The sequence below is a fragment of the Microcebus murinus genome, chromosome 9, assembly GCF_040939455.1.
Source record: "Microcebus murinus isolate Inina chromosome 9, M.murinus_Inina_mat1.0, whole genome shotgun sequence".
Taxonomy (NCBI): Eukaryota; Metazoa; Chordata; class Mammalia; order Primates; family Cheirogaleidae; genus Microcebus; species Microcebus murinus.
The window spans coordinates 96,993,849-97,010,364 of NC_134112.1; the positions used below are offsets into that span (position 1 = coordinate 96,993,849).

General features: G+C 45.4%; 1 protein-coding gene across 2 annotated transcripts; it reads right to left on the bottom strand.

Moving 5' to 3' along the window:
- Positions 1 to 1,542: 1,542 nt before the first annotated feature.
- Positions 1,543 to 14,887, bottom strand: ZNF425 (zinc finger protein 425). 2 transcript variants are annotated; one of them, XM_012768172.3, is made up of 4 exons: positions 14,775 to 14,887; positions 10,285 to 10,411; positions 7,326 to 7,460; positions 1,543 to 3,924 (listed from the first exon to the last, which is right to left on the bottom strand). In XM_012768172.3, exons 1-4 carry the CDS (start codon positions 14,790 to 14,792, stop codon positions 1,970 to 1,972), a joined length of 2,235 nt encoding a protein of 744 aa, XP_012623626.2. In that variant the 5' UTR covers positions 14,793 to 14,887; the 3' UTR covers positions 1,543 to 1,969. The 2 variants fall into 2 exon arrangements, with proteins under 2 accessions (XP_012623626.2, XP_012623625.2); XM_012768171.3 differs by having other exon boundaries at positions 7,326 to 7,481; positions 14,775 to 14,872.
- Between the last annotated feature and the right edge of the window lie 1,629 nt (positions 14,888 to 16,516).

Genomic DNA, 16,516 nt, shown 5'->3' on the forward strand with positions numbered 1-16,516 from the left:
GGACAGGTGAGGACACAGCCACAAGGCAAAGTTTTTAAACCAGGAACAGCCTCACTGGACACCAACCCTGCTGCCACCTCAATCTTGGACGTCCAGCCTCCAGGAATGTGAGAAAATACATTTCTGTAGTAAGCCACCCAGCCTGTGGTACTTGGTTACAGCAGCCTAACACGTTCCATGGCAGACTAATAAACTCCATAAAGGTAAGCAACTTTTATTACAAGAAGCTTTATTACAAAAGGGAGGAGGAAAAAGGTACAAGGAGAGTTCTAACCTGAATCTCACCCCAGAATAGCTAGAATGCCTGGCAAAAACAGTTGTTCTTCCTCTAGTCTCTCCACTCACCAGATCCAAGGTTTTGAAACTTTAATTTACAAAGCATCACCTGGGGGGATTCTTACTCAGTTTCTGCAGAGGGCCCCAAGAATCTGCATTTTTAACATGCATCCCAGGCAAAAACACAGAGTTGTCCTGAGGTACACTCCTGAAGAGAACAGCGAATGCTAAAGTTTGGCCCATGTGTACCCTGGCACAGCTAAAGTGCTTTTTTCTTTGCACTAGGGCACCGCTGACTCACCAGCAGGCACCCACAGAACTGTACCAACCACAGGTGGCACTTTTTTTTCTCTTTGTATAGACACTAACTCTTCTAATGTCCTTGATCCCAACTGATTCTGATTCAGGTAATTTGAAACCACATTTCCTGCTACAGAAATAAAATTTATGAAGGCCTCGAGATTTCCTGAGGAAAGCGATATAAATTTTCTTGGGAGTAATGTTAAAGATTGACAGTCTGAAAGGCAGATGAAGATTTGCTAGAATAGCCTGCAAAATTGCCTTATAACAATCAATTAAGCCACAGAGGAAAAAAAATGGAGTGCCACATACTGGCAATATTTTTTTCCTTTGGCATTTTCCTCAAGAGACCCTAATATTAGGGCAAGAATATTTCTTTGAGAGTTGACACATCACTGTTGAAAATGCAGAAACGTTAGATAAATAACACTGCTTGTTATTCACAATGGTGGATTTCTAAATTAACCCAGAAGGAAATAACATTTATGTGGGTAATCATTTTAACAAGTGAGATGGTAGAAGACAACATTTATTTTTAACAATATAGAGAAATTCTGCCAAGAAACAGATGCCCTCTCACCATTTGAGAGAAAATGAAAATCCACTATGAGAGAAAACTCAAGGTGTCAACAGAAATTTAAATAGTGAGGCCCAGTAAACAAAAGCCAACTGAGGTATAGGGGGTAAACACTCCTGTCCCTAACATTTGTTCACTGAGGCTGTGGTTTCTGAATTTAATGAAGGGATTATTATGCTCTTGGATGGCACTGGAAAAATTGGTTGGACTAGCGGATCAGCATACAATGCTGCTTCCATGCCTGGCAGGTATTGTCTGTGAAGCTTATCAAAGGAAAATTCCTCTTCCACTGTCTTTGCCTGGATCATGTGGAACTTTTGTCAAGGAGCCATCAGGTCCCGCTGACCACGCATCTGGCCAGTGTGTCTGTAGCCAGCATTCTGAGCTGCTTCTTTTTTTTTGAGACAGTCTCGCTTTGTTGCCCAGGCTAGAGTGAGTGCCGTAGCGTCAGCCTAGCTCACCGCAACCTCAGACTCCTGGGCTCAAGCAATCCTCTTGCCTCAGCCTCCCAAGTACCTGGGACTACAGGCATGCGCCACCATGCCCGGCTAATTTTTTCTATATATATGTTAGCTGGCCAATTAATTTATTTCTTTCTATTTATAGTAGAGCCGGGGTCTTCGCTCTTGCTCAGGCTGGTTTCGAACTCCTGACCTCGAGCGATCCACCTGCCTCGGCCTCCCAGAGTGCTAGGATGACAGGCGTGAGCCACCGCGCCCGCCCGGCCGTTCTGAGAATTCTTCACCGGGCCTCGAGCCAACAGAGCTGCTGGCTCCCCCTAGAAGACGCCACTGCCTGACTGCCGTGTGGTTTGACCTAGAGACGGGAGGGCTTTTCCTTGGCATGCAGTGCAGTGTGGGTCTTGAGGGCCCCCACGTAGGTGAAGCTCCTTCCGCACTCATCACAGGAAAAAGGCCTCTCCCCACTGTGGTGGTACAGATGGGCCTTCAGACTTCTCTTCTGCAGGAAGCCCTTGCCGCACTCAGGACACCGGAAGGGCCTCTCTCCGCTGTGCGTATACAAATGGACCTTCAAACTCCCCCGTATGCAGTAGCTCTTGTCACACTCCGGACACTGGAAGGGCTTCTCGCCACTGTGGACCCGCATGTGTTCCGTGAGCCTGTACTGCTGGGTGAAACTCTTGCCACACGCGACGCAAGAGAATGGCTTTTTGCCACTGTGCTGCAGCAGGTGGCTTTTCAAATTCCCTTTGAGACGGAAGCTTTTAGCGCATTCGGGACACTGGTAGGGCTTCTCTCCGCTGTGGACTCTCAGGTGCTCAGCGAGCTGAGACCGGTGCGTGTAAGTCCTGCCGCACTCGCCGCACCGGAAGGGCTTCTCGCCCCTGTGTGCGCGCTGGTGGAACTTCATGGAGGCCTTCCAGGAGAAGCTCTTGTCGCACTCGGGACACTGGAAAGGCTCCTCCCCGCTGTGGAGCCTCAGGTGCTCGGCGAGGTGCGCGCGGCGGCGGAAGCTCCGGCCGCACTCGGCGCAGGGGAACGGCCTCTCCGCCGTGTGGATCTTGCGGTGCTGGGTGAGCCCTGACTGGTGAGCGAAGGTCTTTGCGCACTCGGCGCAGCGGAACTCCTTCTGCCTGCCGTGGACTCTGTGGTGGCAGGCGAGCTTGGAGGGCCGGGTAAACCTCTTGCCGCACTCCCCGCAGGAGAACGGCTTCTCCTCGCTGTGCAGGCGCTGGTGGGCCCTCATGGCGTTCCTCCAGAAGAAGCTCTTACCGCACTCCGGGCACTGGAAGGGCTTCTTCCCACCGTGCTGCAGCCGATGGGCTTTTAGGCTTCTCTTCAGGCGGAAGCTTTTATCGCACTCGGGGCACGCAAAGGGCTTCTCTCCGGTGTGCACTCTGATGTGCTCGTCCAGTTTGACCTTGTAGATGAATTTCCTCCCACATTCACCACAAGAAAACGGCTTCTCTGCACTGTGTGTCCTTTGGTGGGTCTTCAAGGTAGCCTCCCGAGAAAAGCTTCTGCCACACTCTGGACAGTGGAAGGGCTTCTTCCCGCTGTGCTGGGAAAGGTGGACCTTCATCCCTCTCTTCAGGCGGAAGCTCCTGTCACACACCGGACACCGGAAAGGCTTCTCCCCACTGTGCAGCCGGAGGTGCTCGGTGAGCTCGCACTGCTCCACGAAGCCCTTGCCGCACTCCCCGCAGCGAAACGGCCTCTCCCCTTTGTGCAGACACAGGTGCTTCTTCAAGTTGGCTCGATACCGGAACGTCTTGTCACACTCAGGGCACGGGTAGGGCCGCTGTCCTGTGTGGACAACCTGGTGAGTGACGAGGCTGCCCTTCAGATAGTAGCTCTTCTCACACTCATTGCACTGGAACTGTTTCTTCTTACACGGGAACCTCTGGCTCCGCCTGAGTTCAGGTTTCCCTCTGGATTTGCTTTTGTGCTTTGGATATTTATAGGGCTGGTTCTTGGAGTGGCTCCTTTTGTGGTTTACCAAGTCACTCTTTACCTGGAAGACTTTCCCACAGACACGGCAGGGATAAAATCTTGGGCCTGCCGGAATTTCCAAGTGACCTGGGGTATCCGGAGGCTTATGCCATGGGTCTTTCTTGTCCTGATTAGATGCTGTGACATTGAGTTTTTTATATAGAGTCTCTGTTTCTTGGAGACTTGGAGATTGGAAGGTGGTTCTTTCATCTGATAAAATCTTTCTCCCGTTCCCTGATAAAGTAGCACACAAGTCATGCTTTTGAAGACCATTTAAATGAGATTCCTCTTCTTTTGTCCCGAGAGTTCCTTGGTTGCCTGGAGAACAAAAAAAATACCGCCCTCATCAGTGGTATGTCTACTCTATAGTGGGAATTCAAGGACTGCCTTCATGTCACTAACAAAGTGGGAAAGGGAGTCCCATTAATCTCAATGACTCTGTGAATCTACCTCCTACAGATAAATTATATTTAGCTTTTATCTTCCTTTCACCATGTGTTAAGAAATGGCTTAGCATAAAAAATTGCAAGCAGATATATCTTGTGAACTATAAATGACCCTCGGAGAGTTAAGCAGAAGTTGGAGATAATTAAAATGAGTTATTCTGGGAAACTGATTGTACTTGTATTATAATATTTCCTTAGATCTGTGAAATAAATAGCACAATATTTAAGTAGGAAGCCTTAGGTCATATTCTTGTCCCCCTTCTCCCATAGATTTCAAGAAAAAATTTCTGGAAGAAATGCAAATAGAAAGTATCTTTCTCAGAAATGTCCAAATGGCTGATCCAGCAATCCCATTGCTGGGCATCTACCCAAAAGATCCAATGACACTCTACAAAAAAGACACCTGCACTCGAATGTTTATAGCAGCGCAATTCATAATTGCAAGGCTGTGGAAACAGCCCAAGTGCCCATCAATCCAAGAATGGATTAATAAAATGTAGTATATGTATACCATGGAGTACTATTCAGCTCTAAGAAACAACGGTGATATAGCACATCTTATATTTTCCTGGTTAGAGCTAGAACCCATACTATTAAGTGAAGTTTCCCAAGAATGGAAAAACAAGCACCACATACACTCACCAGCAAATTGGTATTAACTAGCAGCACCTAAGTGGACACATAGGCACTACAGTAATAAGGTATTGGGCAGGGGGGAGGGGCGCGGGTATATACATACATAATGAGTGAGATGTGCACCATCTGGGGGATGGTCATGCTGGAGACTCAGACTTGTGGGGGGAGGGGAGGAATGGGCATTTATTGAAACCTTAAAATCTGTACCCCCATAATATGTCGAAATAAAAATAAATAAATAACAACAACAACAAAAAAGAAATGTCTAAATGGCAATTTACTGACTTTACAAACACTGTAGAAATTACTTCCTTTTCCAAAGAACTCTGCATTATAAGAAAGATATATTTACATAAGCACACTCACTACTGTTCCCAATGTAACAGCCATGATGACAGGATATAGAGGGACCTGAGTTATCACATGATTACCCACTAGATCTGGAGAGGATAATTTCATTCACCTCAGCCATTGTATTTCAGAACTGCTCTCCCTCCACTGTCCTGTTGAATGAGATAATGGAGCTCACTCTTTCTTTTTTTTTTTATCTCTTAACCTGGTAGGAAACCTGAGTGCCACTTCCCCCGAGGACTCTCATTATGCCTGGTGTTCATCTTAAGGACAACGTAGGCTGGGTGCGGTGGCTCACACCTGTAATCCTAGCACTCTGGAAGGCCAAGGTGGGAGGATCACTTGAGCTCAGGAGTTCGAGACCAGCCTGAGCAAGAGCGAGACCCCATCTCTACTAAAAATAGAAAAAATTAACTGAGTGTGGTGGTGGGCGCCTGTAGCCTCAGCTGCTCAGGAGGCTGAGGCAGGAGGATCGCTTGAGCCTGGGAGTTTGAGGTTGCTGTGAGCTAGGCTGATGCCACAGCACTCTACTCGGCAACAGAGACCCTGTCTCAAAAAAACAAAACAAAACAAAACAAAACAAAACGGACAACATAAGTGATATTTCCAACTGGATCATGTTATTTAGTAAGTCAGCACTCAACAGCTTTTGCCTAGATCATGACAAGAGCACTGGATTCCTATTTCTCATCACTGGAAGTTTAATCTTCCTATAAACGTGCTTTTATTATTTAACCCCAGCAGAGGAGCAGTTGTACTTACTGACTGAGTACCACCTTGTACAAAAGGAAAAACACTGATTTTTTTAGGGATAGCCACTAAAGTTGTTAATTCTTTGGTACTAAAAAACTTTCCAGGCTCTTCCTTTTCTATAGGGTGAAGTCAAACTTTTCACCTTGGCATTCCTGGCCTCAGATAATCTGACACCAACTTATGTTTCCCCTTCTATCTCCCATCATGTCCCAAGAAGAACAGTTGGCTTTAGGCAAGTTGGTGTCTTCCCTGTTTTCTGAATGTAATGAATTTGTTCCCACCTTTGGGCCTCAGCTCATGTATTACCCCTGCCAATAATTCTTTCCCTAACCCAATCTGCCCAGGGTTTAGCTATTTATATACATCCTAATTCCTTTCAGAGTCCCCCTGGGATATTGCTATCTCTCCTCCATAATTTCTCTTCTAAATCCCTATAGCACTTTCTACCAATGCGACTTATTATTTTAACTTATGAGCAGTCTTATTTTATAGTTGACTGACTTAATTGCCATGACACTAAGACAATCAACATATAGAGTGGAAGGGTTTTATATTATTTTATTTTTTTTGAGACAGAGTCTCACTCTGTCACCTAGGCTAGAGTGCCATGGCATAGCCTAGCTCACAGCAACCTCAAACTTCTGGGCTCAAGCGATCCTCCTGCCTCAGCATCCCGAGTAGCTGGGACTACAGGCATGCGCCACCAAGCCCGGCTAATTTTTTACATATATACTTTTAGTTGTCCAGCTAATTTCTATTTTTTTTAGTAGAGACGAGGTCTCACTCTTGCTCTGGCTGGTCTCGAACTCCCGAGCTCAAGTGATCCTCCCGCCTCAGCTTCCCAGAGTGCTAGGATTACAGGCGTGAGCCACTGCACCTGGCCAGGGTTGTTTTATTTATTTATACACACACACTCTCTATAAAATTGTCTGCCGTAGCCTAAGTAATATAATATTAATATAGTCCTGTGAGCCTGGCAGGTACTCAATATTGGTTAAATTAACAAATACATAGACAGTGGCAATGCACTGAAACTCTTGGGAATTCTTTTATCTTCTTGATGGAGCTTGGACCCATCCCCTGGTCTCAAATTCCCTTCTTCTTCAGAGGAGTTCCTTGACTCCCAGGGATTTAGTAAAGTATTCACATACTATAAAGGTGAAATAGTCCCTTAAATATTAGAAGTGTTAAGGTATTTCTACAGTTTCCATTATGACTCAATCATAAGGTTTTTAATATTTCTATATTCAAATGGACACCATGGTGTGACAGGGACGTGGTTTTTCCTCAGGGCTTTGACAAAGGGACCCTTGCTCTTTTATAAGGAATTCTTACCGTTTTTCCAGATTTTTTTTTTAATAATATAAGTTCCCTCTATAAAAGTAATACATTCTCACATTTGCTGCCCACTTGAGTAAAGAAAACCAACATTTTCCATCAAAACACAGATCTAGCTAACTATACAAAAAGAAAGATTCAGGAAACAAGGCCAGGAAAATTAATGATTCATGACCTTAAAACCATCTTACTCACCAAAACATGGTGACTTTTCAGTGTTCTTCAAGCCCAGCTGCTCATCAGAAGGGCTAATTGTCATTCTTCTTTCATCTAAGCATTCCTGATCTCCAATTAATAGCATTCTCCCTTGTTCCATCCATGTGATCAAATCTGGTTTGGAAAAAGCACAGCCTGCAAACAGAATCCACACAGACCCAGTTTGGGTTTACCAAGTACTTAACTAAAAATTATTTTCACAGTCAACTTGATTCCTGGAGACATGAGGCAAACATTCGATCAAAGAAATGGAAGTCCTTGAAATTACATGAATGACAATGGAATACAGCCCAAGGAAAAAACTGTTTAACTTAAATACTCTCTGCAATCGTTTATAAAAGTAAAGGATGCAGAGAAGTAAGGATGATGAGGATTTTAAAACAGCCTGACATCCAGGCAGAAGGTATCCCAAAGTGATTATTATGAGACATCATAAGAACAACCCGAGCAAAACAAAAGGGACACTCAGAGGGAGTTAGTGAGGAAGCTTCGATCACAAGGCCCACCTTTCTAAAAAGAGGCCTCACATCCAAGGAAAATAACTGCTGAGGTACCAAGATGCTTGGTCAATAAAATGAAAGAAATAGGAGGCTATTAAATGACAGCAATTAAAAAGGAGACAGTAAATAAGTACAAACATCGTGTAGCAATTAAAAAATTAACCAAAAAAAAAAAAAAAAAAAGAGGTAGAGAGTAAGGTAGTCTAATGACATAAGCCCAGAGGGAAGATGGGTTTTCATAAATCTGTAGAGTGAGTTCAGACGCCACAGCAGGAAGCGTCCTCCTCCTTCAGCCTTTGCTGGTGTTACCTAAGGCTCCTCTCTCAGATCAATGCTTCTCACAGGAACTGTGTATAACCAGCCTAGCAGTGGCTCAAGTATTTGTGAGAAATGTAGGTCCCTGTGTCTGATCCCGGGCCTGCTAAACCTTAATCTCTGAGGCTGGGATCTGGATATTCTGTAAAGAAATTGTCGGCAAATTATACCGTTTAGTTTTTAGGAACTAAAATTTGGGAAAATCAAAAGGAATTTTCCAAGCTCAAAGATGCTAACTGTGACAGTTCAAAATGTAATACTAGATCAGCGCATGGCTCTAATTTCCCCTACCCTGCTGGCCACTGGGCCTCAGTCTCCTCCCTTTAACCTCTAAATGCTGGAGTATCCCAGGGCTCTCTCTGTCCCATGCACATATTCTCTCTAGATGATCCCAACTAGTGTCATGGTTACCTGCTGTCTCCCCAGCCCTTCCTCCTGTCAGTGAATAAAGCCACTCACTATCAAGATACTCAAATCAAAAATTGAGGACTTGATTCTTCTTTCACCCTTTTACTCCACACCCCATCCATCAGCAAAATCTGGGATTCTACCTCTAAAACATACCTGGAGACCACCCACTTCTCTGTCTTAATTACTACCTACTTAGTCAATCTCACCAGCACTGCCAAGGCTCATGGCTGGTCTCTCTCTTTCCATTGCTATCCACTATGATCCGTTCTCCACACAGCCACCCAAGCAATCATTAAAAAGTTTATTACTCGCCCTAGCACTCTGGGTGGCCAAGGTGGGATGACTGCTTGAGCTCAGGAGTTGAAGACCAGCCTGAGCAATAGCAAGACCTTGTCTCTATTAAAAATAGAAAAATTAGCTGGGCATTGTGGTGTGGGCCTACAGTCCCAGCTACTCAGGAGGTTGAAGAAGGAGGATCGCTTGAGCCCAGGACTGTGAGATTGCAGTGACCTATGATGATGACACCACTGCACTCTGTCCACGGCAACCGAGCAGGACTCTTGTCTCAAAAAAATAAAGTGTATTACTTGCCTTTGTTTAAATCCCCCCATCATCTTCCCCTTGTATGTACAAATTGATCTTAGCCAAAAGGCCGAGAAACAATTCCCACTCGTATGCAGAATAAAATCTAACTGCTTCCCTTGGCATTATTTCCCACTGTCCTCTATGCATGTGGTACAATAGACTCAGTGTGGTTCTCAACATTTTGAACTCATTCTTTCTGATTTCTAGGCCTTTGCGCTAGCTTTTCCCTCTGCCTAGAATTCTCTTCCCCCTGATTTCACATGGTTGACTCCTTCTTGTCATCCATACCTCACTTAGACTAAGTTATAACCCCCTTGAACAGAGAATGACTCCTTCAGGCTAGATGCAGATTATTTATTACATTGATACCAGAAGAAATGGGTTTTTAAATTTTTTTTTAAGAGATGGAGTTTCACTCTGTCACTGAGGCTGGAGTGCAGTAGTGCAATCATAGCTCAGTGCATCCTCGAACTCCTGGGCTCAAATGATCCTCCATTCTTAGCCTCCCAATTAGCTAGGACTGCAGGCACCTGCCACCATGCCCAGCTAATTTTTTTTTTGTAGAGGGGGGATCTCACTATTAAAAATGTTTTTAATGACATGAGAATGAGTTAGAATGACGTGGATAAGCAGCAAGGTATAATTTCCCCAAATTTCTTTTTAATGTATTTCTTGAGTACATTACCTGGAGTTATCTAAGTGTCCCATCCCACTGCCCTCTTCTCTCTTCCTTTACCCAGGCACCCCTTCTTGCCTGTTATATCCACACTGTGCACTGTGTTGTGTCCCAGCTTACTCTAACTTAATTACTATGCCTCCTTCATGAAAGCCATAGTTCTTATGAGAAGATGGGAAATTCATCTTACTCAGGCAATATAAGCAGGCACTAAAGTATTTGTTAAAGAAATAAAAGAACACCCTTTATTAATAATACTGAAGGCACAGATAACACTGAATAAAAAGGGACAAGTTAAATATTCCCACACCATTATAGGAAGGGAAAGAGATATTATGAATGTAAACTGGACACAGTGTCATATTCAACCAGCTCATAGCCAACACAGGGAAGGAAGCCTCTTAGTATTAGGCTGGTTCCCAAAAAGTGATTCCTTTGAATCCCATCTTACCCAGGGAATCAAGGGTCTCATAATTGGTCTTCATCTCTTGCTTATACATTTCCTTCTGCCATTTCTCCAGGATCTCCCACTCTTGCTCCGAAAAATATAAGGCCACATCATCGAATGTCACGGTTACCTGGAGCCACAAACAGTATATACATACATTTTCACTTCAAGGCTACTTTTTTTTTTTTTTTCAATGTCCCTGACTTTATTAAGAGAAAGAAAACATTAGTTATCTCTGGATGGTGCCATATAATATAATGAACATGATAAAGGGGAGCGAAGTAGAGTGAATGAAGGAAGAGCAAGCCATGCACCATCTAAAGAGGGATCCTTTCCTTAGCAGCAACCAATTACTGCTCTGCAAGACTTGGCCCAGTGTTGCTGGATGTGTCAATTTAAAAAAAACATTATTTTGAAATAATTATAATTTCACAGGGAGTTACAAAAATATTGCAGAAAAGCTTAGCGTACCCTTCACCTAGTCTACCTCAAAGGTCATATTATGTTATTATAGTACAATATCAAAACTAGGAAATTGACATTGGTATATTTATGTGTATAATTCTATGTGATTTCATCTCATGTGCTGACTCATGTAACCACCCTGCAATGAAGAAACAAAACAGTCAGCCCTCCATATTCCTGAGTTCTGCATCTATAGAAAACTCAGAAAAATTTTAAAAAGCAATTAAAAACTATAAAAATGCAAATAAAAATAATCCAGCATAAAAACTATTTACATAGCATTTCCATTGTATTAGGTATTATAAATAATCCAGGGATAATTTAAAGTATATGAAAGGATGCATGTAGGTTATATGCAAATATTGTGCCACTTTACATAAAGGACTTGACCATCTGTGGATTTTGGTATCTGAGGGGCATCCTGGAACCAATCGCTCTCAGATACTGAGGAACGACTATGTCCCTTCATCACAAAGAGGATGTCCCAACCCTTTATAATCACACTCACTAATCTATCATCCATCACAATTTTGTCATTTCAAGAATGTTATATATGGAATCTTATAACATGCAACTTTTTTGTTTGTTTGTTTGTTTTGAGACAGAGTTTCATTTTGTTGCTCAGGCTAGAGTGAGTGCTGTGGCATCAGCCTAGCTCACAGCAACCTCAATCTCCTGGGCTCAAGCGATCCTACTGCCTCAGCCTCCCGAGTAGCTGGGACTACAGGCATGTGCCACCATGCCCAGCTATTTTTTTTTTTGTATATATATTTTTAGTTGGTCAATTAGTTTCTTTCTATTTTTAGTAGAGACGGGGTCTCGCTCAGGTTGGCTTCGAACTCCTGACCTTGAGCAATCCACCCACCTTGGCCTCCCAGATTGCTAGGATTACAGGTGTGAGCCATGGTGCCCGGCCAACATGCAACATTTTGAGATTGATTTTTTTTTGACTCAGGACATCCTTGAAATCCATCCAGGTTGTCATGTTTAGCAATACAGCCATGTGCCACGTAACAATGTTTTGGTCAAGTATGCAACACATATACCACAGTGATCCCATAAGATTATAATACTATTATTTTTACTGTACCTTTTCTGTTTATATACACAATGTGTAGTATCACTGTTATAATTGCCTATAGTGTTCGGTACAGTATCATGTCATACAGGTCTGTGCCTAGGAGCAGGAGGCTATACTATATAGCCTAGGTGTGTAGTAGGCTATACCATCTAGGTTTGTGTAAGCACACTCTCTGATGTTTGCACAAGGACAAAATCACCAAACAATGAATTTCTCAGAACGTATCCCTGTCATTAAGTGACATATGACTTCATTTCATTTTTATTTTGAGTAGTATCCCATGGTATGGATATACAATTTGATTAACCATTCAACTATTAGGGACATTTTGATTGGACATGTTTTCATTTTTCTGGGATAAATGCCCAGGACTATAACTACTACACTGTATGGCAAGTATATGTTTAGTTTTTAAAGAAACTGACAAACTATTTTCCAGGGTGACCAAACCATTTTAAATTCCTACCAGCAATGTATAAGAAATAACGTCTCAGCACCCTCACCAGCATTTGGTAATGCCACTTTTTAAAAATTTTAACTGTTCTAATAGGTATATAGTAATATCTTGCTGTGGTTTTATTTTAAATTTTCCTAATGAGTTACTGAACATCTTTTCACGTGCTTATTTCCCATGCATACATTCTCTTAGGTAAAATGTCTCTTTATAATTTTCCTAATTTCCAATTGGATTTTTTTTTACTATTCAGTGAGAGTTCTTTATATATTCTAAATATTAAGTCCTTTGTCAGATATGCGGTTTGCAAATTTGTTCCCCCAGTCTGTATCTTGTCTTTTCTTTTATTTTTCACAAAGCAAAAGCTGTTAATTTTGATTATGTACAACTTATCATTTGTTTCCCTTTATAGATTGTGCTTTGTTTTGGTGCTATATCTAAGAACGTTCACCATCTCTTAGGTCCCAAAGATTTTCTCCAATATCATCTTCTACAGGTTTTACAGTTTTATGTTTTATATTGGAATGTGTCAGTTTTTAAAGAAAAACGTACATCATCAGGAAATGTACATCATATTATGTGAACCCTCATTTTGGCAATTAAAATTCACTATTTTAACAACAAAAAGTGCTCCAAACAAAATGTCTGCAAGCCATGATTAGCTTATGGACCATTAATCTACAATCTCTGGTATGCACTGACTAACCAGGGCTATTTCTCCTGAGAGTTTAGAGGGCAGATACACCGTGGCAATAGGGAAGCAACAGAACATACATGAATTGAAAATTCCATTCTCACTCCTTTCAGATTCTGTGCTACAAGCATAGATGAGAGCCTCCCCTAAAAAGCTGGTCATCTAGAAAGAATGCTAGGGCTCTTCCCAAGTATATAAAAAATGGTGGTCACAAGTACTACAAAGTAAATTCTCCCAATAAGGGAATCTAGGCGACCTTACGGTCAAGGCCATTTGACGCTCAAGATTTTGAAGAGAAAAGTTGCAGAGATAAAATTCTATCATCAAAAGTATCACAGGCTCTGAAAGCTTCTGTACCAGGTATTATAATAAACAAGTTGAAACTGGTGTTTTTATAATGAGATTTCAACAAAATTCCTCTAGTTCCTTGTACCTCACCCATGTTTTCCACCTACAAAAGACTCATTTGTGACCATATTTACAATTAGCACTAAGCCTCTCCAGTGTAAAGGAAAAATTTTAAAAATGGTTCCTCCTTGCCTATCCCAAATAATACAATAGCCAAGAAGCTGTCGTCACATGTATTATGGACTCAAATTTATAGCCAAAGCAGCAGCACCACAAACTTTGACAGAACAGAGAGGAATATTCCAGGAGGTTCCTAACTGCCTAGAAAAGGAGGTGGGGGTGGGTGAGCAAGCCTGGCTGAAGGGACACAGCTTGAAGAATTCGGGAAAGAATGTATACCTGCCAAGGGAGGCTAGGGAAAGGGAGTGGGAGGCAGAAAGGAAGAATAAAATGCAAATAGGGAGCATTACGTTAGTAATATTATTAAATTTCAGTGGGGGCAGAAGGACAATTTGCATATTTAAGCAGGTTATACTTAACTGAAAGTAATGGGGTTTCTTGGATTAAGCCTCAGGATATGCCTTTCAAACCTTAAAAACAGTGTTCAAATTTTCCACTACCATACTACAGCACTGGTGGTAAATTTGATTTAAGATAACTACTCAAATTGGTTTCAAGTTTTCTGTCCTTTCCTAAAAAGGAGCAGTCTCAATTTCTCAGTTGTTTTCCTTCCCCTCCCTTTTTCTCATCTGCTTAGGCAGATGTGCTTCTCTGAGGCTACCTCCAGCAGCAGACCATGGATCAGCCACCAACCTTACATGTGAGCCCAAGACCCAGGACTTCAGAGCCCCAAGGGCGGGGACAGTGGTTGTCCAGAGTAGACGATAGGCCCAGACACCAGACCTCACCCGGCCTCTTATTTCCAAACTAATCTTTTTTTTCCCCAAAGAGACAGGATCTCCTTATGTTGCCCAGGTGGAGTGCAGGGGCTATTCACCGGCGCGATCCCACCACGGTTCAATCAGCACGGGAGTTTTGCCTGCTTCGTTTTCGACCGAGGCCAGTTCACCCCTTCTTAGGCATCCCGGTGGTCCCCCGCTCCCGAAAAGTCACCCGACACAGACGCCCAACTTAGTGAGGACACGCCATGGGCACAGCTCCCGGGCTCGAGCGACGCCCCAGCCTCAGCCTCCGGAACAGCTGGGACCACAGGCGAAGCCGCCGCGCCCCACCCCACTCCGCCCAAACCGTATACTCCCAGATCAATTCCACAACACTGCGCGACCAAGGCTGCGCCCCCTCCAGCCCGGGCTCGGAGCTCAGTCCGGGGGCGAAAGCCAATCCCCCAGGCCCGGGTTTCCTCCGCCTCACTCCCTAGACCGGGACCCGACTCCAGCCGTGACAGGACTGTGGTTTCGGCAGAGCCTGCAGCCTCCACCAGCCCCTCTTACCGAAGCCGGCTGGGCCATGGCGGCTCCGCGGGAGCCGGCCCCGCAGCGCACGGCCCCGGCACCGCCCCGAACCCCAGCAGAGCCCAGGCGTCGCCCCCCGCCCCCGCCGCCAAAACGCAGCGCCGGCCAGGGCGCGGTGCATACTGGGACTCGGCGCCCCGGGACCCAGGGCGCCCCGACCATAGCGCCCCCTACGCCCGGGAGGAGCAGGCGCTCCCCACAGCGCCCCCGTCGGCGGGAGGAGCCGGTGCAGTCCCGGGGACCGCCCTCAGAGGCGGGCTCTGGGGCCCAGGACGCCCAGCCCCACGGCGCCCCCTGCGGCCGGGAGGAGCAGGCGCCGCTCGGGGACGGCCCTCAGAGGAGAGCCGCTGGCCCGGGCCGCGCAGGGCACAGCCCACCATGTGTGATGGATCCTCGGACTGTGTTGGGATCTCCAAGGGAGGGAAACAGTGGGAGAGGAGCTGGAGGGACTGAAGAGAGAGGGGCACGGGTGCGGCAGCCGGAAGTGGAGAGGGCAGAGTCAGGGACAGGAGACACATCCCCCCAGAAGCCAGACTGAGAGCAGGAGCCGGCGGGAGAGGGAGTGTCTGGGTCGGTCCCTCCGGAGCCGACCCTGAGTCACCTGCGAGGGAAGCCCAGGGATCGCGCGAGGGCGGCGGGACCGTCCCGGAGGGATCACCGTGCAGCGCGGGCTAGTGCGCCCCGGGTCCACCCCGCCCGGCCGCGAGCGTGTGGGAGCGCAGGCCCGGTCCCCGGGCAGGCGGGCTCTGGCCACCACGTCCTGTCCCTCGTGGGTCGATTTACCCTGGCCAGGCCATGCTCCCTCCTGGGGCAGAGAGACGAGGCCTCCCGAGGCCACCTGCAGGGACGGAGACTGGCCAAAGGGAAGGGGGCCGGTGTCCGGGGCCTCTACCGGGAGGCGGAGAGACAGAGGTGGAGGAGAAGATGGACGGAGGGAATGAAACCCAGAGCGAGAAGCTCCCAAAGAGACAGGAATAGGGAAAGAGATGGGGGGACACAGAAAGGGGTGACAGAAAAAGGAGAGTGAGGAAGAGGGGTGACTTTGTCCCTAAGAAAATCAACCTCAGCATCTATCCTAATCATAGTTTAGGAGTCAGGCTAAAGTAGCAGAAAAGAAAAGTGTGCTGGCCGGGCGCGGTGGCTCACGCTTGTAATCCTAGCACTCTGGGAGGCCGAGGCGGGCGGATTGCTCAAGGTCAGGAGTTCAAAACCAGCCTGAGCGAGACCCCGTCTCTACTATAAAAATAGAAAGAAATCAATTGGCCAACTAATATATATATAAAAAAAATTAGCCGGGCATGGTGGCTCGTGCCTGTAGTCCCAGCAACTTGGGAGGCTGAGGCAGTAGGATTGCTTGAGCCCAGGAGTTTGAGGTTGCTGTGAGCTAGGCTGACGCCATGGCACTCACTCTAGCCTAGGCAAGAAAGCGAGACTCTGTCTCAAAAAAAAAAAAAAAAAAAAAAAAGAAAAGTGTGCTGCCTGGGAGGAGAGGAGGCGCCAGAGAAAGAAAACAGTCCCTGCGTAGCTATGGCGAGTGTGTGCCAATGTGTGTTTCCTATGCAATAGTGAACTTGTAACAGTGGGAGGCTTAGCATGACTAGCTCCATTTTCCCCTCAAGATAAGATTTAGTATTTATAGTTCTCAGTTTTGTTATTGTTTTTCTCTACGACTTACCTTAGATTAAGATTGAGAGTAGGTGTCTTAGCCTGATTTCTATTGC

Coding starts and splice junctions, on each gene's coding strand:
- ZNF425 (XM_012768171.3), bottom strand. Junction 7,482..10,284: donor TGAGACCCTTGATTCCCTGG/GTAAGATGGGAT, acceptor TTCTGTTTGCAG/GCTGTGCTTTTTCCAAACCA. Junction 3,925..7,325: donor TGAAAAGTCACCATGTTTTG/GTGAGTAAGATG, acceptor TTTGTTCTCCAG/GCAACCAAGGAACTCTCGGG.